General features: G+C 46.7%; 1 protein-coding gene across 1 annotated transcript; it reads left to right on the top strand.

Annotated features, from left to right (window-relative positions):
- Window positions 1–26,834, top strand: EGLN2 (egl-9 family hypoxia inducible factor 2). The gene is made up of 6 exons (XM_063431134.1): window positions 1–210; window positions 483–1,614; window positions 21,964–22,083; window positions 22,405–22,541; window positions 25,060–25,127; window positions 25,369–26,834. The coding sequence occupies exons 2-6, from the start codon at window positions 658–660 to the stop codon at window positions 25,419–25,421; spliced, it is 1,335 nt and encodes a 444-aa protein (XP_063287204.1). The 5' UTR covers window positions 1–210; window positions 483–657; the 3' UTR covers window positions 25,422–26,834.
- Window positions 26,835–27,643: the final 809 nt, after the last annotated feature.

A 27,643-nucleotide genomic window follows, 5' to 3' on the forward strand; every position in this document is an offset into this window, starting at 1 on the left:
CTCCCAGGGCTGACTGTCTCACATCCAGCTCCCAGGGCTGACTGTCTCCAGGTGAGACTCTCTGTGCTCCATGTGCAGTAAGCCCCGCACCCCCTGATCTGATGAGGACCCCAGGACAGGATCCAGGAGACAGAGAGTGCTGGGAGTGGAAATCCCTGTAATTCACTTTATTAGATTGCCTGGAGTTCAGGACTGGCTGCTGCTATCTCGGTAAGTCCTGTTTATTTGACAGAATTGCCATGTTTTTTGTTAATATCCATTGATTTCTGTGAAAGGGATTTGGTAATTCCAGATCTATGTACTCAGCCCTGACTGATAGACACAATGTATTTCCTTTAGATTACATTGTTACCGTTAGATCTGTTTGTAGATAATGTCTCTCCTGTATTCCTGGGATTAGCCAGGAGATCTGGGGTTAACACAGTTTAGTAATTAGGATGACTATCTCACTGTGGTTTTTCTGGTTTTGTCACCTTCTGTAGGAAACCCTTGTCTTTGGACTGTTCTTCCCAGGCATATTACAAGCAGGAATCATTGTGGTGAAGTTTACATTAGAATGTCCCCCATTCCCCTCTCCTCACTGTCTGGGAGTCGCTGCAGCAGCTGAATTATGGAGCCTGGACGTGTACTACGTGCAAAGGACATGATCCCATTAACATGGATGGTGTTCACCAGCAGGGAAAGCATTTAAAGTGCAAGGTCCACTCAGAGAGACAGAGTCCATGGGATTATAAGGTGGTGTCCAGTTTACAAGGCGCACACATGGGGGTTGAAAGTATCCCACAACATCCTGTGAAGGCATCTCACCCACCTTCTGATGTCCACCCTTCTACCAACTCCCTGGACAGAGGGCACCGCTGGCACTCTCTGCCGGCCAGTGTGGGCAGTCAGCCTGCTCAAAGCAAAGAAGAGGTGGGTCACTTGGCCAGCAGAGTGAGTTCCTCTAGGGCACTTGGATTGGCTAATGGACTGATAAGGAGTGGGCCTGTGGGCAACAGAGAACTGGTGGGATCTTTGACAAGGGAGACAGATGCCAGCCACCAGCAGTGCCAAGAAGTAGGGATGCCCATTAATGGTAGGACAGAGGGCTTGTCGGTTAAAAGAAAGTGGGTAGAAAATGGGTTGACTGCTGTTGATGGTTTGATAGCCGAAAATGACTCTTTAGGATTCCCTCCTATGGAGGGCAAGAGGTGGAAGACCGAGGTACTAGGTGATGCCCAAACTCATCAGCAACCCAACAGCATAAAGGAAGTATGTCTCAACCCAAGAAACTATGCCACCGTCGTGGCTCCTCAGCAAATGGCTTTGGACTACATTGCGCCATGCATGAGGTATTATGGGATATGTGTGAAGGACAACTTCTTGGGAGAGACGCTAGGGTCCAGGGTTCTCAATGAAGTGGAGCTGCTGAATAGCAGTGGGAAATTTCGCGATGGCCAGTTGGTCAGTCAGAGGACTATCCCATCTAAGAACATCCGGGGAGATCAGATTGCCTGGGTGGAAGGGAAGGAACCTGGGTGCGAGAACATTGGTGCACTCATGTCTAGGATAGATGAAGTCATCATGAATTGCAGCGGGCAGCTTGGGAGCTACATTATCAACGGCAGGACCAAGGTAAGGGGGGGGACACGTTTTGGAGTATTTTGCATTTAGAACAAAATGTTTATAGTTTTTGAAAGAGGGCTGCCTAAGTACGCAGTGCGCTTTGCTGAGACTTGAAGCATAAAGCAGAAATTGGAAGATATATATTATTTATTATTAATAATTCTTGCTTTGCTGAATCTTTAAGTTACACCAAATACAAGGTAGGTGGTTCCATGTCTCCTAACCTGTGTATTTATCTTAATTCTACCTGTGTCACCCTGCAGTGAGAAGGACAGACTCTGTGTCCCATAACTCCCTTCTGTCTGTGTCACCAGGGCCGGCGCTACAGTTAGGCGAACTAGGCATTCGCCTAAGGCACCGACCTGCTGAGGGCGCCCACCAGGATATTTCCTGGTGGGCTCCACCTGTCTGTGTCCACAGCGCTAGGTGAGTGGCTCTTGAGCCACCCCCAGTGCCGGGCCGATTTCTCAAGGGGTGTGAAGGTGGGGGCACCGAGAGGAGCCCTGTCACAAGGGGGTCATCTGGCCACCTCAGGGCACCCCCGAAGCAGTGCTAGGTAAGGCAGAGCAGGCACCTGCTTACCTTGATGTCAGGTGCCTGCTCTGCCAACAAATACCAGTGACCGGAGGGGGACGTAAAAGCCAGGCGTCGAGGGAGGCTCTTCTTGCAGCCTCTCACTTCTCCCTCGCGCGCCCTCTGTGATGCCGGGAGCCGGAATATGACGTCATTCCAGACCCGGCATACTACACAGCAGACTGGAGGAGTGAGGAACTGCCCCACACTGGACCCCAGGGAGGTGAGTGTTTGACTGTGTGTGTGTCTGTCAGTGACATGAGGGGGGGGTGGCAGAAATCCTTGCATGGCCCTGTGTGTCACCCTGCAGTGGGAGGGGCAAATACTGTGTCCTACAAGTCCCTTATGTCCCTCCCACTGCAGGGTCAGCACAGATAGCCTCTGTATAATCCTCTGATAGGAGAATGAATGAATAACTGGCTGATGTTTACAAAAATAGCACTGAAACCATTATCCAAGTCCAGGAATTGTCCAGTCTGTGAGTGAGACAGACGCAGTATATTGGGCCGGTGTAGACTTCTGTTTGTGCCATCCGTCATACAGAGGAAGCCAATCGGAAATAAACAGGAAATATCCCTGTGAAACAGTCACTTTAAACCGGAGCAGAGTAACTGAGTAACACTCTGAGAATAGTGTGCGAACCTACTGCACCATGAACTCCTTCTGTCACCCTGCAGTGGGAGGGACAGACTCCGTGTCCCATAGCTCCTTCTGTCTGTGTCACCCTGCAGTGAGAGGGACAGACTCCGTGTCCCATAGCTCCTTCTGTCTGTGTCACCCTGCAGTGGGAGGGACAGACTCCGTGTCCCATAGCTCCTTCTGTCTATGTCACCCTGCAGTGGGAGGGACAGACTCAGTGCCCCATAGCTCCTTCTGTCTGTGTCACCCTGCAGTGGGAGGGACAGACTCCGTGTCCCATAGCTCCTTCTGTCTGTGTCACCCTGCAGTGGGAGGGACAGACTCCATGTCCCATAGCTCCTTCTGTCTGTGTCACCCTGCAGTGGGAGGGACAGACTCTGTGTCCCATAGCTCCTTCTGTCTGTGTCACCCTGCAGTGGGAGGGACAGACTCTGTGTCCCATAGCTCCTTCTGTCTGTGTCACCCTGCAGTGGGAGGGACAGACTCCGTGTCCCATAGCTCCTTCTGTCTGTGTCACCCTGCAGTGGGAGGGACAGACTCCGTGTCCCATAGCTCCTTCTGTCTGTGTTACCCTGCAGTGGGAGGGACAGACTCCGTATCCCATAGCTCCTTCTGTCTGTGTCACCCTGCAGTGGGAGGGACAGACTGTGTCCCATAGCTCCTTCTGTCTGTGTCACCCTGCAGTGGGAGGGACAGACTCTGTGTCCCATAGCTCCTTCTGTCTGTGTCACCCTGCAGTGGGAGGGACAGACTCCGTGTCCCATAGCTCCTTCTGTCTGTGTCACCCTGCAGTGGGAGGGACAGACTCCGTGTCCCATAGCTCCTTCTGTCTGTGTCACCCTGCAGTGGGAGGGACAGACTCCGTGTCCCATAGCTCCTTCTGTCTGAGTCACCCTGCAGTGGGAGGGACAGACTCTGTGTCCCATAGCTCCTTCTGTCTGTGTCACCATGCAGTAGGAGGGACAGACTCCGTGTCCCATAGCTCCTTCTGTCTGTGTCACTCTGCAGTGGGAGGGAAAGACTCTGTGTCCCATAGCTCCTTCTGTCTGTGTCACCCTGCAGTGGGAGGGACAGACTCCGTGTCCCATAGCTCCTTCTGTCTGTGTTACCCTGCAGTGGGAGGGACAGACTCCGTATCCCATAGCTCCTTCTGTCTGTGTCACCCTGCAGTGGGAGGGACAGACTGTGTCCCATAGCTCCTTCTGTCTGTGTCACCCTGCAGTGGGAGGGACAGACTCCGTGTCCCATAGCTCCTTCTGTCTGTCACACTGCAGTGGGAGGGACAGACTCCGCGTCCCATAGCTCCTTCTGTCTGTGTCACCCTGCAGTGGGAGGGACAGACTCCGTGTCCCATAGCTCCTTCTGTCTGTGTCACCCTGCAGTGGGAGGGACAGACTCTGTGTCCCATAGCTCCTTCTGTCTGTGTCACCCTGCAGTGGGAGGGACAGACTCCGTGTCCCATAGCTCCTTCTGTCTGTGTCACCCTGCAGTGGGAGGGACAGACTCCGTGTCCCATAGCCCCTTCTGTCTGTCACCCTGCAGTGGGAGGGACAGACTCCGTGTCCCATAGCCCCTTCTGTCAGTGTCACCCTGTAATCTGCTGTGTTGCAGTGACTCAGCACACTGGGTCTGTTCAAGGCCCTCACCATCCCTTTCTTTGATAATTCTGTTTATCAGCGATGGTGACACTGTAACAGTTGGTCTGTGCCTTATCTGTGCAGCACTCGTGGCTCCTGGTGTCAATATACGTCTCCTATCTCCCTTGCTGCGAGCTCTGTGCGTACACGTAGTCACGTTACTTTCCAATACTTTTCCTCTGCTGCTCTGACACAGAATGAACTCGTTCCATGAACAAGCTGGCTCTTAGTGACCCCGAGGGTCACCTTGTTTTACAATCTCCTTTAAAGGGAACTGGCTGTACAAAGATATAATCCGTTAACCTTCAGGTAGGTCGTGCAAGGTGTCCATCACAGACCCCCTCCCCCCCCCCAATAATCCAAACACTGTGACACTCTCCCACAATGCTTAGTGTCTGGCTGCCGGTAGGCCTTATGGGATTCGAAACGCATCATTTCGAGGCAGCAAGGCGTTATGGTTGTAGGATTTTCCTGATGTCATTGGCAACAGTTTGACTAATGGGATGTGGAAATATTATTATTATTATTATTATTATTCCTATTCCATGTAAAGTGACGCCGTGAATTGCCGGGAACTGACCAGAGAGCTGGAAAGGTCAAAACAGCCAAATTAAAGCTGCTTTTCCAACTCGGCTAGTTTGACTTTAAAATTGCAAATTCTTTGTCTAATTGTTTGAAACTGAGTTTGGGGGGAAAAAAGCCATCGCCAGAGCCTGGCTTTATTATTATTATTATTTATTATATATATATAATTTGTATTTTTTATTTTTATTTTTTTTATCCAATATTTCACGATCCGGTTTTCAGTTCATATGTCTTTATGTTTTCACGATGGAGTTCTCTATAGAGTTCTCTGTTTGATGGGCCTGTTGCTACGCTGCGTTATTTTGGTTTTTCTTTTTCTATGTGTCTGTGTTAGTCCAGGGATGCAGGATAATGGCGTATTGCAGTATCTCGCAATCCCTTTTATTAATCGGACTTCCTATATTTAATTCCTTGTATTTTAAACATTTGTCTTTGGCTCGGCAGAGACCTCTCCCATAAGCTTCTTGTTCCCGTTTTGCTGGTTCAATCAGGAGACGTGCAGGACAAAGCTACACTATAATTCTTTAAACATTTGTCCCGATTCACAAGAATTTTACCCCCAAGGAATGCTTCATCTGTCTGGGGTGTTTTTTTTTTTTTTGTTCATATTTTAATTACTTAATTTTCTTTCATTGCAATCTGGTACTATAGCATTAACCGACAAACTGATTTGACTGGACACTGAATTGTAGTATATAAAAATCCCGAACGCCTGAATTTAGTGATTTGGTTTTTCAGTTCAGTGTAACTTGCTGTCTAGCGAATAATCTAGCTGAGATCATACAATGTAAGAAGGGTAAATAAAAGTATTTAGGAGGAACAAGTTTCTTTAAAGGGGCACTGAAGGTACCATAAACACTACAGTGTCAGGAGTCCTTGGGCGCTACATGGTTGTAATGCAACTGTTCGTAAACTGTTTCACAGATTTTGTGACCGTTGCCCTCGCTGCTTCGGGTATGTAATGGTCTGCTTTCCACATTTTCATACAAACTCGTACCAGATTTAGACCAGTTTAAACCTGGTATTAGCTTGTACTGTAGATGTATGAACTTTATTTATTTTTATTTGGACCAACCTTGACTGGAAGGACCCTGGACACTGCAAGGTAGGTGTTTAAACAATTCAGTAACAGTGTGACAGATTACCAGTAGACGGCACCCTGGGACACCTGGCACCATAACAACATCAACACACAGTAGTTGTTATAGTGCCTACGGTACCCCATTAACTTCACATGGAAATAATATCCCTTTTCTGCCGATGCTAGCTTCTGAGCTCTCTCATATCACCTTTAAGTTGCCTCCTGGCACTTAGCGTTGAAGAATCCTCCAAATTTTCTATTCTATGATACTAGACGCACAATTATATCCCAAAACGTACATTCATCATACCGTCTCCCGTTTCCAACAGAAAATGCATTCAGAATAAAAGTGGTGGAATTGCTTGAATTTGGCACATTTTTATTTGCGCTATTTTTCTCCTCTAAATTAATTCCCTCTGCATTATCATCTCTTATTTCTCATGACATTTTTGGGGAATGGTTTGGGTACAGAATTTCCCTCACACAATCGTAGTTCTCCCTGGATCAATCAGGCAATCATTGAATCTAATCGAACAGCAGCTTGACTTTTCTTGCTGTAAAGAATCCACTAGTGTAAGTGAAATCTCATTCCCACAAGTCTTGTTTCATTTGTAAAGGTGGCAGTATGGGAGGTGGCAGTATTACCGGTGAGGGCAGTATGGTAGTAATACATATGGCAGGTTGGGGTATTACAGGTGAAGACAATGAGTATTGCAGTTGGGAGTATTGCAGAGGGCAGTATGGGAGGTGGGAGTATTACAGAGGGTATTCAAGAAATTAAAATTTTAAGAAACAACTGTGGTACTCCGCAGATGTGGCCAAACTAGTAAAAAACAAAAAGTTAGTAATTATAGAAAAAAAAAAAACAGTGCGGAAGACAGAATGATCTATAAGATTAGGCAGAAAGAGGCTAAGCAAGTTTATAAGAGCTTCCAAAGCACACACAGAAGAGAAAATAGCACAGTCAGTAAAAAAGGGGGACAAAACCATTTTTTTAGATACATAAATGAGAAAAGGAAAGTAAAACAAGGATTAGTTAGATTAAAAACAAAAGAAGGGATGTATGCAGAAGAGGATAAAGGTCTAGCTGACTGCCTCAATGAATATTTTTGTTCAGTATTTACAGATGAAAAATAACTTTGCTACATGTGAGTTTACAGAGGAAGAGGTTCTATTTCAACTGTCAAAAGTAAAGACAAATAAGTCAATGGGACCTGATGGAATACACCCAAAGCTATTAAAAGAGCTCAGTGGTGTACTAGCAAAAACCATTAACAGATTTATTTAACCAATCATTGATGACAGGAGTAGTCCCAGAAGATTGGAAGTTGGCGAATGTTGTGCCCATTCACAAGAAAGGTAATAGGGAGGAGTCGGGCAACTATAGGCCAGTAAGCCTTACTTCAGTAGTGGGGAAAGTAATGGAAACCATGTTAAAGGATAGGATTGTTGAACATCTAAAAACACATGGATTTCAAGATCAGAGACAACATGGGTTTACTTCAGGGAGATCATGCCAATCTAACCTTATTGATTTTTTTTGATTGGGTAACTAAAATTTATAGATCAGGGTGGTGCAGTAGACATTGCTTACCTAGATTTCAGTAAGGCTTTTGACACTGTTGCACATAGAAGGCTTATCAATAAATTGCAATCTTTAAGTTTGGATTCCAATATTGTTGAATGGGTAAGGCAGTGGCTGAGTGACAGGCAACAGAGGGTTGTAGTCAATTGAGTATATTCAAAGCTTGGGCTTGTCACCAGTGGGGTACCTCAGGGATCTGTACTTGGACCCATTCTCTTTAATATTTTTATTAGTGATATTGCAGACGGTCTTGATGGTAAGGTGTGTCTTTTTGCGGATGATACTAAGATATGTAACAGGGTTGATGTTCCAGGAGGGATAAGCCAAATGGCAAATGATTTAGGTAAACTAGAAAAATGGTCAGAGTTGTGGCAACTGACATTTAATGTGGATAAGTGCAAGATAATGCATCTTGGACGTAAAAACCCAAGGGCAGAGTACAGAATATTTGATATTTGAGTCCTAACCTCAACATCTGAGGAAAGGGATTTAGGGGTGATTATTTCTGAGGACTTAAAGGTAGGCAGACAATGTAATAGAGCAGCAGGAAATGCTAGCAGAATGCTTGGTTGTATAGGGAGAGGTATTAGCAGTAGAAAGAGGGACGTGCTCATGCCATTGTACAGAACACTGGTGAGACCTCACTTGGAGTACTGTACACAGTACTGGAGACCCTATCTTCAGAAGGATATTGATACCTTAGAGAGAGTTCAAAGAAGGGCTACTAAACTGGTTCATGGATTGCAGGATAAAACTTACCAGGAAAGGTTAAAGGATCTTAACATGTATAGCTTGGAGGAAAGACGAGACAGGGGGGATATGATAGAAACATTTAAATACATAAAGGGAATCAACACAGTAAAGGAGGAGACTATATTTAAAAGAAGAAAAACTACCACAACAAGAGGACTTAGTCTTAAATTAGAGGGACAAAGGTTTAAAAATAATATCTGGAAGTATTACTTTACTGAGAGGGTAGTGGATGCATGGAATAGCCTTCCAGCTGAAGTGGTAGAGGTTAACACAGTAAAGGAGTTTAAGCATGCGTGGGATAGGCATAAGGCTATCCTAACTATAAGATAAGGCCAGGGACTAATGAAAGTATTTAGAAAATTGGGCAGACTAGATGGGCCGAATGGTTCTTATCTGCTGTTGCATTCTATGTTGGGCATAATGGACAAGAAGGAAATAATTGGATTAAACTTCTATTTGCTGATTTCCTAACTTTGCTTCTGGCAGGTTACTGATCTCTAGGTAGGTCCAGTTTGAGTCACAGTGACATTTATAAAAAAAAAAAAGTGTTTAACTGTTGAAAAGAGGTGTGTGTGTGTGTGTGTGTGTGTGTGTTTTTTTTTTTTTGTGTATACAGATCATGGTGTAGTAGTGGGGGGGGCACTGTGTATACAGATCATGGTGCAGTAGTGGGGGGGTGGCACTGTGTATACAGATCATGGTGCAGTAGTGGGGGGGTGGCACTGTGTATACATATCATGGTGTAGTAGTAGTGGGGGGCACTGTGTATACAGATCATGGTGTAGTAGTGGGGGGCACTGTGTATACAGATCATGGTGTAGTAGTGGGGGGGCGGCAGTGTGTATACAGATCATGGTGTAGTAGTGGGGGGGTGGCACTGTGTATACAGATCATGGTGCAGTAGTGGGGGGGGTGGAACTGTGTATACAGATCATGGTGCAGTAGTGGGGGGGGTGGCACTGTGTATACAAATCATGGTGTAGTAGTGGGGGGGTGGCACTGTGTATACAGATCATGGTGCAGTAGTGGGGGGGTGGCACTGTGTATACAGATCATGGTGTAGTAGTGGGGGGTGGTACTGTGTATACAGATCATGGTGCAGTAGTGGGGGGTGGCACTGTGTATACATATCATGGTGTAGTAGTAGTGGGGGGCACTGTGTATACAGATCATGGTGTAGTAGTGGGGGGCACTGTGTATACAGATCATGGTGTAGTAGTGGGGGGGCGGCAGTGTGTATACAGATCATGGTGTAGTAGTGGGGGGGTGGCACTGTGTATACAGATCATGGTGTAGTAGTGGGGGGCGGCAGTGTGTATACAGATCATGGTGTAGTAGTGGGGGCGGCACTGTGTATACAGATCATGGTGTAGTAGTGGGGGGGCGGCAGTGTGTATACAGATCATGGTGTAGTAGTGGGGGTGGCACTGTGTATACAGATCATGGTGTAGTAGTGGGGGTGGCACTGTGTATACAGATCATGGTATAGTAGTGGGGGGTGGCACTGTGTATACAGATCATGGTGTAGTAGTGGGGGGTGGCACTGTGTATACAGATCATGGTGTAGTAGTGGGGGGCGGCAGTGTGTATACAGATCATGGTGTAGTAGTGGGGGCGGCACTGTGTATACAGATCATGGTGTAGTAGTGGGGGGCGGCACTGTGTATACAGATCATGGTGTAGTAGTGGGGGGGCGGCAGTGTGTATACAGATCATGGTGTAGTAGTGGGGGTGGCACTGTGTATACAGATCATGGTGTAGTAGTGGGGGTGGCACTGTGTATACAGATCATGGTATAGTAGTGGGGGGGTGGCACTGTGTATACAGATCATGGTGTAGTAGTGGTGGGGTGGCACTGTGTATACAGATCATGGTGTAGTAGTGGGGGGGGTGGCACTGTGTATACAGATCATGGTGTAGTAGTGGGGGGGGTGGCACTGTGTATACAGATCATGGTGTAGTAGTGGGGGGGGTGGCACTGTGTATACAGATCATGGTGTAGTAGTGGGGGGGTGGCACTGTGTATACAGATCATGGTGTAGTAGTGGGGGGGTGGCACTGTGTATACAGATCATGGTGTAGTAGTGGGGGGTGGCACTGTGTATACAGATCATGGTGTAGTAGTAGTGGGGGGCACTGTGTATACAGATCATGGGGTAGTAGTGGGGGGTGGCACTGTGTATACAGATCATGGTGCAGTAGTGGGGGGTGGCACTGTGTATACAGATCATGGTGTAGTAGTGGGGGGTGGCACTGTGTATACAGATCATGGTGTAGTAGTAGTGGGGGGCACTGTGTATACAGATCATGGTGTAGTAGTGGGGGGGGCGGCACTGTGTATACAGATCATGGGGTAGTAGTGGGGGGTGGCACTGTGTATACAGATCATGGTGCAGTAGTGGGGGGTGGCACTGTGTATACAGATCATGGTGTAGTAGTGGGGGGGGGCACTGTGTATACAGATCATGGTGCAGTAGTGGGGGGGGGTGGCACTGTGTATACAGATCATGGTGTAGTAGTGGGGGGTGGCACTGTGTATACAGATCATGGTGCAGTAGTGGGGGGTGGCACTGTGTATACAGATCATGGTGTAGTAGTGGGGGGTGGCACTGTGTATACAGATCATGGTGTAGTAGTAGTGGGGGGCACTGTGTATACAGATCATGGTGTAGTAGTAGTGGGGGGTGGCACTGTGTATACAGATCATGGTGCAGTAGTGGGGGGTGGCACTGTGTATACAGATCATGGTGTAGTAGTGGGGGGGCGGCAGTGTGTATACAGATCATGGTGTAGTAGTGGGGGTGGCACTGTGTATACAGATCATGGTGTAGTAGTGGGGGTGGCACTGTGTATACAGATCATGGTATAGTAGTGGGGGGGTGGCACTGTGTATACAGATCATGGTGTAGTAGTGGTGGGGTGGCACTGTGTATACAGATCATGGTGTAGTAGTGGGGGGGTGGCACTGTGTATACAGATCATGGTGTAGTAGTGGGGGGGTGGCACTGTGTATACAGATCATGGTGTAGTAGTGGGGGGGGTGGCACTGTGTATACAGATCATGGTGTAGTAGTGGGGGGGTGGCACTGTGTATACAGATCATGGTGTAGTAGTGGGGGGGTGGCACTGTGTATACAGATCATGGTGTAGTAGTGGGGGGTGGCACTGTGTATACAGATCATGGTGTAGTAGTAGTGGGGGGCACTGTGTATACAGATCATGGTGTAGTAGTGGGGGGGGGCGGCACTGTGTATACAGATCATGGGGTAGTAGTGGGGGGCGGCACTGTGTATACAGATCATGGGGTAGTAGTGGGGGGTGGCACTGTGTATACAGATCATGGTGCAGTAGTGGGGGGTGGCACTGTGTATACAGATCATGGTGTAGTAGTGGGGGGTGGCACTGTGTATACAGATCATGGTGTAGTAGTAGTGGGGGGCACTGTGTATACAGATCATGGTGTAGTAGTGGGGGGGGCGGCACTGTGTATACAGATCATGGGGTAGTAGTGGGGGGTGGCACTGTGTATACAGATCATGGTGCAGTAGTGGGGGGTGGCACTGTGTATACAGATCATGGTGTAGTAGTGGGGGGGGGCACTGTGTATACAGATCATGGTGTAGTAGTGGGGGGTGGCACTGTGTATACAGATCATGGTGTAGTAGTGGGGGGGGCACTGTGTATACAGATCATGGTGCAGTAGTGGGGGGGGGGTGGCACTGTGTATACAGATCATGGTGTAGTAGTGGGGGGAGCACTGTGTATACATATCATGGTGTAGTAGTAGTGGGGGGCACTGTGTATACAGATCATGGTGTAGTAGTGGGGGGGGGGCGGCACTGTGTATACAGATCATGGGGTAGTAGTGGGGGGTGGCACTGTGTATACAGATCATGGTGTAGTAGTGGGGGGCGGCAGTGTGTATACAGATCATGGTGAAGTAGTGGGGGGGGTGGCACTGTGTATACAGATCATGGTGTAGTAGTAGTGGGGGGTGGCACTGTGTATACAGATCATGGTGCAGTAGTGGGGGGGTGGCACAGTGTATACAGATCATGGTGTAGTAGTGGGGGGGTGGCACTGTGTATACAGATCATGGTGCAGTAGTGGGGGGGGTGGCACTGTGTATACAGATCATGGTATAGTAGTGGGGGGGGTGGCACTGTGTATACAGATCATGGTGTAGTAGTGGGGGGGTGGCACTGTGTATACAGATCATGGTGTAGTAGTGGGGGGGTGGCACTGTGTATACAGATCATGGTGTAGTAGTGGGGGGGTGGCACTGTGTATACAGATCATGGTGTAGTAGTGGGGGGTGGCACTGTGTATACAGATCATGGTGTAGTAGTGGGGGGTGGCACTGTGTATACAGATCATGGTGTAGTAGTGGGGGGTGGCACTGTGTATACAGATCATGGTGTAGTAGTGGGGGTTGGCACTGTGTATACAGATCATGGTGTAGTAGTGGGGGGGTGGCACTGTGTATACAGATCATGGTGTAGTAGTGGGGGGGTGGCACTGTGTATACAGATCATGGTGTAGTAGTGGGGGGTGGTACTGTGTATACAGATCATGGTGTAGTAGTGGGGGGTGGCACTGTGTATACAGATCATGGTGTAGTAGTGGGGGGGGTGGCACTGTGTATACAGATCATGGTGTAGTAGTGGTGGGGTGGCACTGTGTATACAGATCATGGTGTAGTAGTGGGGGGTGGCACTGTGTATACAGATCATGGTGTAGTAGTGGGGGGTGGCACTGTGTATACAGATCATGGTGTAGTAGTGGGGGGTGGCACTGTGTATACAGATCATGGTGTAGTAGTGGGGGGTGGCACTGTGTATACAGATCATGGTGTAGTAGTGGGGGGGCACTGTGTATACAGATCATGGTGTAGTAGTGGGGGGTGGTACTGTGTATACAGATCATGGTGTAGTAGTGGTGGGGTGGTACTGTGTATACAGATCATGGTGTAGTAGTGGTGGGGTGGTACTGTGTATACAGATCATGGTGTAGTAGTGGTGGGGTGGTACTGTGTATACAGATCATGGTGTAGTAGTGGTGGGGTGGTACTGTGTATACAGATCATGGTGTAGTAGTGGTGGGGTGGTACTGTGTATACAGATCATGGTGTAGTAGTGGTGGGGTGGTACTGTGTATACAGATCATGGTGCAGTAGTGGGGGGGGCACTGTGTATACAGATCATGGTGTAGTAGTGGGGGGTGGTACTGTGTATACAGATCATGGTGTAGTAGTGGGGGGTGGTACTGTGTATACAGATCATGGTGTAGTAGTGGGGGGTGGTACTGTGTATACAGATCATGGTGCAGTAGTGGGGGGTGGTACTGTGTATACAGATCATGGTGTAGTAGTGGGGGGTGGCACTGTGTATACAGATCATGGTGTAGTAGTGGGGGGTGGCACTGTGTATACAGATCATGGTGTAGTAGAGAGTGTTTACTCTTTCTCAGTCTGTCCCTAATGGAGGTATTAATTTATAGATTTCACGTGTGCAGTTTGTGGTTGGTGAGTTCAGTTAGGGTCTGAATAAAGATTTTCTGTAAGTGGTAAGGTGGGGACACATGGCTGCTGAGGTGGCTGAGTGGCAGTGGTATCCTGGGACACGTGGCTGTGAGTGATGGCAGTGGTATGCTGGGGACACTTGGCCGTGAGTGATGGCAGTGGTATGCTGGGGACACTTGGCCGTGAGTGATGGCAGTGGTAAGCTGGGGACACATGGCTGCTGTGGTGGCTGTGAGTGATGGCAGTGATAAGCTGGGGACACATGGCTGCTGTGATGGCAGTGATAAGCCGGGGACACATGGCTGCTGTGATGGCAGTGATAAGCCGGGGACACATGGCTGTGAGTGATGGCAGTGGTAAGCTGGGGACACATGGCTGCTGTGGTGGCTGTGAGTAATGGCAGTGATAAGCTGGGGACACCTGGCTGTGAGTGATGGCAGTGGTAAGCTGGGACACATGGCTGCTGAGGTGACTGTGAGTGATGGCAGTGGTATGCTGGGGACACATGGCTGCTGTGATGGCAGTGATAAGCTGGGGACACATGACTGTGAGTGATGGCAGTGGTATGCTGGGGACACATGGCTGTGAGTGATGGCAGTGATAAGCTGGGGACACATGGCTGTGAGTGATGGCAGTGGTATGCTGGGGACACATGGCTGCTGAGGTGGATGTGAATGATGGAAGCGGTCCATCCCACCCCCATGTGTAGAAAAGCTGGCTGTGGAATCCCAAATATACAGAGTAGAAGCAAAACAATTCCAAAAATGTGGCCCCATCCCCTCCCCCATCACAACCTCTAAGACTACTAACCGACCCTCATCACAGCCTCTAGGATGACTAAACAAGCCTGAGTCACAGGACCTGTTAATCTCTCAGCTGCTGGGTGGCAGGGGCAATGCTTGGTTACAGGGGCAGTGTATCAGAATTACTCCTATAGATTTGTATAAGGGCAGCTAGATTGTATATAATTGGGATCCTAGAATAATGCACACAGCCAGCTCGATGGGTATAAGATGATCCTATAGAAGGGATGGATCAGATGGGGTGTGTGTGTGCGTGTGTGTAAAGGGCAGGTCCTATAGGTTCCCCAGCTGGATTGGTATAAGGTGATCCTATAGAAGGGATGGATCAGATGGGGTGTGTGTGTGTGTGTATAGGGCAGGTCCTATAGGTTCCCCAGCTGGATTGGTATAAGGGGATCCTATGGAAGGGATGGATCAGATGGGGTGTGTGTGTGTGTATAGGGCAGGTCCTATAGGTTCCCCAGCTGGATTGGTATAAGGGGATCCTATGGAAGGGATGGATCATATGGGGGGGGTGTGTGTGTATAGGGCAGGTCCTATAGGTTCCCCAGCTGGATTGGTATAAGGGGATCCTATGGAAGGGATGGATCAGATGGGGTGTGTGTGTGTGTGTGTGTGTGTGTGTATAGGGCAGGTCCTATAGGTTCCCCAGCTGGATTGGTATAAGGGGATCCTATGGAAGGGATGGATCATATGGGGTGTGTGTGTGTGTGTGTGTGTGTGTGTGTATAGGGCAGGTCCTATAGGTTCCCCAGCTGGATTGGTATAAGGAGATCCTATAGAAGGGATGGATCAGATGGGGTGTGTGTGTGTGTGTGGTGCAGGTCCTATAAGTTTCACAGCTGGATGTGACCATGACGGTTTGTATACATCCTGGCTGAATTCATTCAGATCACGCTTTGTCTGAGTCACGGTTTCCTGGCGTCTTTATCTTTTAGCTGTGTCCTGCCTTACAGGAAATTCTATATGTTGGTGGCAAAATACTATGTGTGGGACGTCACACTGTGCTGTCCGTTTTATTGAGAAGAGTTTAACTCTTACAATGCCAGGCTGGATTTAACGAACACCCAATCTTATATAATGCAGGACCTGTCTTCTGTCACCCCCTATACATTTTATAATCATACATCACATATTCCCTATATATTGTACAGGACACATCTTCTTCAATCACACCCTATACATTCTATATATCATATATCACCTATATATTACACAGGTCCCGTATTGTATCGCCATACATTCTGTATCCTACGTGATATATTATACAGGGCCCGTATTGTATCGCCATACATTCTGTATCCTACGTGATATATTATACAGGGCCCGTATTGTATCGCCATACATTCTGTATCCTACATGATATATTATACAGGGCTCGTATTGTATCGCCATACATTCTGTATCCTACGTGATATATTATACAGGGCCCGTATTGTATCGCCATACATTCTGTATCCTACGTGATATATTATACAGGGCCCGTATTGTATCGCCATACATTCTGTATCCTACATGATATATTATACAGGGCCCGTATTGTATCGCCATACATTCTGTATCCTACGTGATATATTATACAGGGCCCGTATTGTATCGCCATACATTCTGTATCCTACGTGATATATTATACAGGGCCTGTATTGTATCGCCATACATTCTGTATCCTACGTGATATATTATACAGGGCCCGTATTGTATCGCCATACATTCTGTATCCTACGTGATATATTATACAGGGCCCGTATTGTATCGCCATACATTCTGTATCCTACGTGATATATTATACAGGGCCCGTATTGTATCGCCATACATTCTGTTTCCTATGTGATATATTATACAGGGCCCGTATTGTATCGCCATACATTCTGTTTCCTATGTGATATATTATACAGGGCTCGTATTGTATCGCCATACATTCTGTATCCTACGTGATATATTATACAGGGCCCGTATTGTATCGCTATACATTCTGTATCCTACGTGATATATTATACAGGGCCCGTATTGTATCGCTATACATTCTGTATCCTACGTGATATATTATACAGGGCCCGTATTGTATCGCCATACATTCTGTATCCTACGTGATATATTATACAGGGCCCGTATTGTATCGCTATACATTCTGTATCCTACGTGATATATTATACAGGGCCCGTATTGTATCGCCATACATTCTGTATCCTATGTGATATATTATACAGGGCCCGTATTGTATCGCCATACATTCTGTATCCTACGTGATATATTATACAGGGCCCGTATTGTATCGCCATACATTCTGTATCCTACGTGATATATTATACAGCGCCCGTATTGTATCGCCATGCATTCTGTATCCTACGTGATATATTATACAGGACCCGTATTGTATCGCCATACATTCTGTATCCTACGTGATATATTATACAGGGCTCGTATTGTATCGCCATACATTCTGTATCCTACATGATAGTAACGGATCACCTGGCACCCCGACTGAGTACCTCCGTTAGGATGCTCCTAGCGTTTCCTGAGGACTCCAAGCACTCTGGCAAACACCACAATCACCGTATCGGAGAAGCATATGAATCTTCTCAAGCCTCTGAATGCTGTAGACAGTTGAATAGGAACCATACGAATAGGCTTGCACTCCTAGCAGTCAACTGGAACAGCATGCAATAAATCCTTCCCCCAATAATGAGACGACACTTCACTTTGAGGGTAAAACTGGAACTCTGGACTGGCTCATCCAGCCTGGCTTTTATTTCCAACTCACACATACAGGCCACACCCAGGGGGAGGCATAAAAGAACCAATGACATAGATGTTACCTCCCACACATCCCCTCCCCTTAGTGTGACACATAATCCCATTATTCATACAGTTTAAAATATACTTTTTACACAATATTTATAACTTCAAAACCATACATCACATTCACACAAAATTACATATCCACAATCAATCCATTCAGGGGAACAACATATTAAAACATGGCATGGATCAGACCAGGGGTTCAAAAGTTACTAAAAGTATCTTTTAAAACCCCTAGCTTTCCAGGGCCTTCTCTGTGCTGGAGAAGTAATCCAATAATCACCCAGCACAGAGACAGACTCCATTAAGCACATGGGGACACAAAGACAGTAAAACACTTTAAAATACATAAATTCACCTTTACACATAACACACAGACATTTCACCTATCCCCAGATAGCTGGGATCTGCGCGCACAAAACTACCGAATAGCGCGCAGCTCCTACTCACACAGTACAATTGCCATGGAGCTAAAGTCTTTCCCATAGTCTTTCATTATGAATAGGCTCCATGGTATAGCTATCTGGGGTATCACATTCCCATAAAGCCTGGTCCATAGTCCAAAGGCAAGAGGCGGGCAATCGGCCCCCTCCAAGGACACGTGGCGAGGTCGGTTTCGCCACAATCCCAAAAAGTCCTGATATGTCCATTGATGATTTTAAAAGGGCCAGTTGCAGCAATATAAAGTACAATATACCCCAAATAACCCAGGGGCCATAGTCAGCAGGTAGGAGGCTAGCAAACAAGCTTCTCCAGGGCCCAGTGGCGAGGTTGGTTTCGCCACAATGATATATTATACAGGGCCCGTATTGTATCGCTATACATTCTGTATCCTACGTGATATATTATACAGGGCCCGTATTGTATCGCCATACATTCTGTATCCTACGTGATATATTATACAGGGCCCGTATTGTATCGCCATACATTCTGTATCCTACGTGATATATTATACAGGGCCCGTATTGTATCGCCATACATTCTGTATCCTACGTGATATATTATACAGGGCCCGTATTGTATCGCCATACATTCTGTATCCTACGTGATATATTATACAGGGCCCGTATTGTATCGCTATACATTCTGTATCCTACGTGATATATTATACAGGGCCCGTATTGTATCGCCATACATTCTGTATCCTACGTGATATATTATACAGGGCCCGTGTTGTATCGCCATACATTCTGTATCCTACGTGATATATTATACAGGGCCCGTATTGTATCGCCATACATTCTGTATCCTACGTGATATATTATACAGGGCCCGTATTGTATCGCCATACATTCTGTGTCCTACGTGATATATTATACAGGGCCCGTATTGTATCGCCATACATTCTGTATCCTACATGATATATTATACAGGGCCCGTATTGTATCGCCATACATTCTGTGTCCTACGTGATATATTATACAGGGCCCGTATTGTATCGCCATACATTCTGTATCCTACATGATATATTATACAGGGCCCGTATTGTATCGCCATACATTCTGTATCCTACGTGATATATTATACAGGGCCCGTATTGTATCGCCATACATTCTGTGTCCTACGTGATATATTATACAGGGCCCGTATTGTATCGCTATACATTCTGTATCCTACGTGATATATTATACAGGGCCCGTATTGTATCGCCATACATTCTGTATCCTATGTGATATATTATACAGGGCCCGTATTGTATCGCCATACATTCTGTATCCTACATGATATATTATACAGGGCCCGTATTGTATCGCCATACATTCTGTATCCTACGTGATATATTATACAGGGCCCGTATTGTATCGCTATATTTTGTATATTGTACGGGACCCATCTTATATCGCTATATATTCTGTTGATCTCATATACCACTCACACCCCATACATTCCATAGGGTAACGCACTGCTTGTATATGTCTGTGGGATCATCCCATTTTTTTATACACTTCTCTTCGTTTTCATATTAGCGGAGGCTCTCTTCTTCCCCTTTCCTGTAGGGCTGAGCCTATACATTTCTGTAAGGGGTTCGTAACATTAGTTTAGTTTATGTTTTACAGTTAAATTTTTTTTTTTTTTCCCACCATGTCAGAGAGGAATCCCCCCATTAATCAGATAAAGAAAATATTCATGGTTTACGCAGGACAAACGCCTTCACATCCTCCCACTGGCCGCGCTGCTGGGTGACTTATCTGGAGGATATTCTGAGTTTTCCTAAGGTTTGACGCACATGGGGCCCCACACAAGGAGAGCAAGAGATTAGACTAACGGCAATCCACAACAATACCTAGTATCTACTGACAATGATACGGAGTATCTATACACTAACCATGAACACAGCGCTCTGTATAATGATACTGAGTATCTATACACTGATAATGAACACAGCGCTCTGTATAATGATACTGAGTATCTATACACTAACAATGAACACAGCGCTCTGTATATTAATACTGAGTATCTATACACTGATAATGAACATGTCGCTCTGTATAATAATACTGAGTATCTATACGCTGATAATGAACACAGCGCTCTGTATAATGATACTGAGTATCTATACGCTGATAATGAACACGTCGCTCTGTATAATGATACTGAGTATCTATACACTAACAATGAACACATCGCTCTGTATAATAATACTGAGTATCTATACACTGATAATGAACACATCGCTCTGTATAATAATACTGAGTATCTATACGCTGATAATGAACACATCGCTCTGTATAATAATACTGAGTATCTATACGCTGATAATGAACACAGCGCTCTGTATAATAATACTGAGTATCTATACACTGATAATGAACACAGCGCTCTGTATAATAATACTGAGTATCTATACACTGATAATGAACACAGCGCTCTGTATAATAATACTGAGTATCTATACACTGATAATGAACACATCGCTCTGTATAATAATACTGAGTATCCATACGCTGATAATCGCTCTGTATAATACTGAGTATCTATACGCTGATAATGAACACGTCGCTCTGTATAATAATACTGAGTATCTATACGCTGATAATGAACACGTCGCTCTGTATAATGATACTGAGTATCTATACACTAACAATGAACACATCGCTCTGTATAATAATACTGAGTATCTATACACTGATAATGAACACATCGCTCTGTATAATAATACTGAGTATCTATACGCTGATAATGAACACATCGCTCTGTATAATAATACTGAGTATCTATACGCTGATAATGAACACATCGCTCTGTATAATAATACTGAGTATCTATACACTGATAATGAACACAGCGCTCTGTATAATAATACTGAGTATCTATACACTGATAATGAACACAGCGCTCTGTATAATAATACTGAGTATCTATACACTGATAATGAACACAGCGCTCTGTATAATAATACTGAGTATCTATACACTGATAATGAACACATCGCTCTGTATAATAATACTGAGTATCCATACGCTGATAATCGCTCTGTATAATACTGAGTATCTATACGCTGATAATGAACACGTCGCTCTGTATAATAATACTGAGTATCTATACGCTGATAATGAACACGTCGCTCTGTATAATGATACTGAGTATCTATACACTAACAATGAACACAGCGCTCTGTATAATAATACTGAGTATCTATACACTAACAATGAATACAGAGCTCTGTATAATAATACTGAGTATCTATACGCTGATAATGAACACGTCGCTCTGTATAATAATACTGAGTATCTATACGCTGATAATGAACACGTCGCTCTGTATAATAATACTGAGTATCTATACGCTGATAATGAACACAGCGCTCTGTATAATAATACTGAGTATCTATACACTAACAATGAATACAGAGCTCTGTATAATAATACTGAGTATCTATACACTGATAATGAACACACCGCTCTATATAATGATACTGAGTATCTATACGCTGATAATGAACACAGCGCTCTGTATAATGATCGTGAGTATCTATACACTGATAATGAACACAGCGCTCTGTATAATAATACTTAGTATCTATACAGTGATAATGAACACAGCGCTCTGTATAATGATCGTGAGTATCTATACACTGATAATGAACACGTCGCTCTGTATAATGATACAGAGTATCTATACACTGATAATGAACACAGCGCTCTGTATAATGATACTGAGTATCTATACGCTGATACTGAACACACCGCTCTGTATAATGATGCTGAGTATCTATACGCTGATAATGAACACGTCGCTCTGTATAATGATACTGAGTATCTATACGCTGATAATGAACACGTCGCTCTGTATAATGATACTGAGCATATCAATACAGTAATTTAGAATGCTCTACACGGTGTATTTCTGTCAAGCATGTAATGTTTTATTTCTGTGTACAGGCGATGGTTGCTTGCTATCCTGGCAATGGGATGGGATATGTGCGACATGTAGACAATCCGAACAGAGATGGACGCTGCCTAACTTGTATATACTACCTTAATCAGAACTGGGATACAAAGGTGAGGCTGCATTTAATGGGTCCCATGTAGGAGCAAAGCGACCTAATGACAGTGACATGTTTAATGGGTTAAAGGGACAGTCCCATGAAGGAACACAGTGACCTAATGACAGTGGCATGTTTAATGGGTTAAAGGGACCGTCCCATGTAGGAGCAAAGTGACCTAATGACAGTGACATGTTTAATGGGTTAAAGGGACAGTCCCATATAGGAGCAAAGTGACCTAATGACAGTGACATGTTTAATGGGTTAAAGGGACAGTCCCATGTAGGAGCAATTATGAGGTATAATTATGATAACTGGATATTTGTCCTGATTTCAGGTTCATGGTGGTCTCCTACAGATTTTCCCGGAGGGCCGTTCAGTTGTTGCTAACATTGAGCCAATATTTGATCGTTTACTTATTTTCTGGTCTGACCGGAGGAATCCTCATGAAGTAAAGCCAGCGTACGCCACGCGGTGAGCACGGTAGATGTGTATCCCTGCATGCACTCTCGCGCTATGATTTGTATCTTTAATAAAACATTGCATGTTCTAATTGGTTCATCAGCCACTGCAACATGTGTAACCAATGTTTGGAAATCAGTCGACATTGTAACAGGTTGAATACAGTCCATTGAAAGCATTGGTTTTATTTAACTGCCCGTTTAGAATCCCCATCTGGCAATTTAAATAAAACTAAAACCCTGATTTGGTTTGAAGTGCATTATATATCTAGTAATACTTCAAGTAAATGACGTTCCTAAGCTGCGAAAAGTATAAAATAAGTGTTCCCATCGAAAGATATCTATAACAGGAAATTAGCCCCCCCCCCCCTTACTGGGCTGGCACTGTTAAATGAAGGAGCTCCCCCCCCCCCCCCCCCGTACTGGGCCGGCATTGTTTAATGAAGGAGCCCCCCCTCCCATACTGGGCCGGCACTGTTTAATGAAGGAGCCCCCCCTGTACTGGGCCGGCACTGTTTAATGAAGGAGCCCCCCCCTCCCGTACTGGGCCGGCACTGTTTAATGAAGGAGCCCCCCCCTCCGATACTGGGCCGGCACTGTTTAATGAAGGAGCCCCCCCTCCGTACTGGGCCGGCATTGTTTAATGAAGGAGCCCCCCCCCTCCGATACTGGGCCGGCACTGTTTAATGAAGGAGCCCCCCCCCCTGTACTGGGCCGGCATTGTTTAATGAAGGAGCCCCCCCCCTGTACTGGTCCGGCACTGTTTAATGAAGGAGCCCCCCCCCCCTCCCGTACTGGGCCGGCACTGTTTAATGAAGGAGCCCCCCCCCCCCCCATACTGGGCCGGCACTGTTTAATGAAGGAGCCCCCCCCCCCCCTCCCATACTTGTCCGGCACTGTTTAATGAAGGAGCCCCCCCCTCCCATACTGGGCCGGCACTGTTTAATGAAGGAGCCCCCCCCCCCATACTGGGCCGGCACTGTTTAATGAAGGAGCCCCCCCTCCCATACTGGGCCGGCACTGTTTAATGAAGGAGCCCCCCCTCCGATACTGGGCCGGCACTGTTTAATGAAGGAGCCCCCCTCCGTACTGGGCCGGCACTGTTTAATGAAGGAGCCCCCCCCCCCCCCCCCCCGTACTGGGCCGGCATTGTTTAATGAAGGAGCCCCCCCCCCTCCCGTACTGGGCCGGCACTGTTTAATGAAGGAGCCCCCCCTCCGTACTGGGCCGGCACTGTTTAATGAAGGAGCCCCCCCCCCCCCTCCCATACTTGTCCGGCACTGTTTAATGAAGGAGCCCCCCCCCTCCCATACTGGGCCGGCACTGTTTAATGAAGGAGCCCCCCCCCTCCCATACTGGGCCGGCACTGTTTAATGAAGGAGCCCCCCCCTCCGATACTGGGCCGGCACTGTTTAATGAAGGAGCCCCCCCTCCGTACTGGGCCGGCATTGTTTAATGAAGGAGCCCCCCCCCTCCGATACTGGGCCGGCACTGTTTAATGAAGGAGCCCCCCCCCCTGTACTGGGCCGGCATTGTTTAATGAAGGAGCCCCCCCCCTGTACTGGTCCGGCACTGTTTAATGAAGGAGCCCCCCCCCCCTCCCGTACTGGGCCGGCACTGTTTAATGAAGGAGCCCCCCCCCCCCCCCATACTGGGCCGGCACTGTTTAATGAAGGAGCCCCCCCCCCCCCTCCCATACTTGTCCGGCACTGTTTAATGAAGGAGCCCCCCCCTCCCATACTGGGCCGGCACTGTTTAATGAAGGAGCCCCCCCCCCCATACTGGGCCGGCACTGTTTAATGAAGGAGCCCCCCCTCCCATACTGGGCCGGCACTGTTTAATGAAGGAGCCCCCCCTCCGATACTGGGCCGGCACTGTTTAATGAAGGAGCCCCCCTCCGTACTGGGCCGGCACTGTTTAATGAAGGAGCCCCCCCCCCCCCCCCCCGTACTGGGCCGGCATTGTTTAATGAAGGAGCCCCCCCCCCTCCCGTACTGGGCCGGCACTGTTTAATGAAGGAGCCCCCCCTCCGTACTGGGCTGGCACTGTTTAATGAAGGAGCCCCCCCCCCCCCTCCCATACTTGTCCGGCACTGTTTAATGAAGGAGCCCCCCCCCTCCCATACTGGGCCGGCACTGTTTAATGAAGGAGCCCCCCCCCTCCCATACTGGGCCGGCACTGTTTAATGAAGGAGCCCCCCCCTCCCATACTGGGCCGGCACTGTTTAATGAAGGAGCCCCCCCTCCGATACTGGGCCGGCACTGTTTAATGAAGGAGCCCCCCTCCGTACTGGGCCGGCACTGTTTAATGAAGGAGCCCCCCCCCCCCCCCCCGTACTGGGCCGGCATTGTTTAATGAAGGAGCCCCCCCCCCCTCCCGTACTGGGCCGGCACTGTTTAATGAAGGAGCCCCCCCTCCGTACTGGGCCGGCATGGTTTAGTGGAGGAGCCCCCCCTCCGTACCGGGCCGGCATGTACTGAATCCAGTTTTCTGTGGGTGTTGTGACATTCATGACGTTTTGTCTCCCACAGATACGCCATTACCGTGTGGTATTTCGATGCGAAGGAGCGAGCAGAGGCGAAGGATAAATACAGATTAGGTGAGCAGAGCATGTCTCCAAGAAACCTTTCAATATACACTGTCTCTTGTTGCTTTCTCTCACATTCTCTCTTGCGGTTTCTCTTTTGTGCTTTCAGTTATGTTATCCTTGTGTGTCTTGTTTTATGTTACTGCTCTCTAGCTCCTCCCTTTCACCCTCTTATTGCTTGTCCCTCCCTCCTTTCTCTCTCTTTTCGTTCTCCCCCTCATTGTTCTCACAGTTTCTCCATTCTCCCTATCAGCCAGTGGACAGAAAGGTATTCACGTCCCCGTGTCCCGTCCTGGAGCAGTGTGAAGGAGGCCACTGGTCATACTGTGCAAGACTCTCGGAGTGGCGGCTGATATTACCTTGGCATGTGCTGAACATTACGAGTCTGTAGCATCAGCAGATGGGAATCCAGTGCCCCCACTGTTTGCAGCATTGGATAGTGAGATAACTGTGAATGGACATCCCAGTGAACCACCAGTTTCTTGGAACAGTAAATATCTGAGCTAGAGTGCTACAAATCATTATCATTGCAGAGGAACTGGACCAACATCTATAACGTTTTAAGGGGAAATTCAGTTAATTGTCTTGGGATGTTCAAATCAGGGAATGTGGTGGTTGACTAACTGAAGTCTCGCCGCATTCCTTTTGAAGGCTTTTCCTGGTCTTGGCAGTGAAGGGTCATTGAGAGAGAACTGGGTGGGTTTGGTGTAGGATCAGGGACAGATAGAATTGACAACAGAAAAGTGCAAAACAGGCCAGTTTGGAGATCTAATGTGAGAACGCGGTACACAGCTATAGGACACGAGCTAAAGCCAGAATTCCCAAAGTGTTGACATGTTGTCCCTCTTGGAATACAGGGGGACATGTCATCACGCGAAAGCTGGGAAAGTGATGGAGATAGGAATTGAGGAATGAAGTCTCAGCAGGTGGTCGTAATAGGAGATCTAGGGTAAATTATTTTAGACACTTCCTGAAATACTGCATCATTCATGAACTAGGACATCCTGTAAGGTTAGGAAAGAGAAGGCTCTGATTTACAGTCAGGGCAGTTGTGATGTGGATTCTGCTGCCAGATTACATCATTTTTGGATGATCCGGTAAATAAATTGGAAAAGTACTCCATATGTTAGAGAAGTGAGAAGCACATAGTGCCAGCTTAGGTAACTTGGATCCGGATTAAAATCTGATTGACTCTGCAGGTGTGAAGAGTATTTTACACCTTTAGGGTGAATTAGTAGGAGCGCCATTATTTTTCTTTTCATTTTTGTTGACATAAGGGGTGGCAGGGCCTCTGGAGGTAGGATGATATGAGAGAGCAAGATGGAGTTAGTGAAACATATTGTAACCTGGGAGACGCCCCGCTACATTGTAACCTGGGAGACGCCCCGCTACATTGTAACCTGGGAGACGCCCCGCTACATTGTAACCTGGGAGACGCCCCGCTACATTGTAACCTGGGAGACGCCCCGCTACATTGTAACCTGGGAGTCACCTAGCACACCCAGTACACCCTCGCTATGAGATACTCTGTGCGCCCTTTGTGTCCACCAGTAGGCCCAGTTCCAGGGATCGGCTTAATGCAGAGAAAGTTCTTATATTTTTATATGTCTATCTTTTGTCCTCCTCAAACAGGGGTCAGAGAGCTACATGTTGGTATGAGAAAGAAAAAACGATTTCTATGTAAAAGCTGCATTAAAGATTACCTCATTACACCTTCTATTGTGGGTGTGTATATTTGTGAGCCTCCGTGTGTGTGTGTGTGTATGTCATGTGGTAGGTGATTCTAGAATCTATGCTTTAATGGGGGGACCAGGGAATCTATTACTCTGCTCCATCATATCCATATTACGGCTTTCCAGCTTCGATTTCTATGAGGGGGTTCGTCTGTAGGGCCAGGCACTTCATTGTCCTTTTATTATGTTTATTTTAGTCTGTGTGCACACCATGCACTATGTTGTACTGTGCTAATCTGCATCTACACACATTGCAGTCGTTTGTACATAGTTAAATAGCTGAAAAGTGACGTGTCCATCAAGTTCAGCCTTCTTCATATTTGTTTTTTTGCTGTTTAACCAAAAGAAGGCAAAACACCCCAGTTTGAAGCGCTTCCAAATTTGCAACAAACTAGGAAAATAATTCCATCTTGACCCCAGAACGACAGTCAGATTCATCCTTTGATCAAGAAGTTATTATTGTACAGTTGATGAATTATATAATTGGATATTGTCTTTTTGCAAGTATGCATCTAGTTGCTGTTTAACCCATTAAGGACTAAACTTCTGGAATAAAAGGGAATCATGACATGTCACACATGTCGTGTCCTTAAGGGGTTAAACATCTGTACAGACTGATAAAACCACTTCTTCAGGCAGAGAATTCCACATCCTTATTGTTCTTGCCTGTTCTTTGCCCTAGACGAAATCTTCTTTCTTCCAGTCTAAATGCGTGACCTCGTGTCCTGTTTGTGAATAGATTTCTACACATTGGTTTGTATTGGCCCCAGATATATTTGTATAATGTTATCATAT

Source organism: Pelobates fuscus, chromosome 9 (assembly GCF_036172605.1).
Source record: "Pelobates fuscus isolate aPelFus1 chromosome 9, aPelFus1.pri, whole genome shotgun sequence".
Taxonomy (NCBI): Eukaryota; Metazoa; Chordata; class Amphibia; order Anura; family Pelobatidae; genus Pelobates; species Pelobates fuscus.

Coding starts and splice junctions, on each gene's coding strand:
- EGLN2 (XM_063431134.1), top strand. CDS start 658: ATGGATGGTGTTCACCAGCAGGGAAAGCATTTAAAGTGCAAGGTCCAC. Junction 22,084..22,404: donor ATCAGAACTGGGATACAAAG/GTGAGGCTGCAT, acceptor TCCTGATTTCAG/GTTCATGGTGGTCTCCTACA. Junction 22,542..25,059: donor AAGCCAGCGTACGCCACGCG/GTGAGCACGGTA, acceptor TGTCTCCCACAG/ATACGCCATTACCGTGTGGT.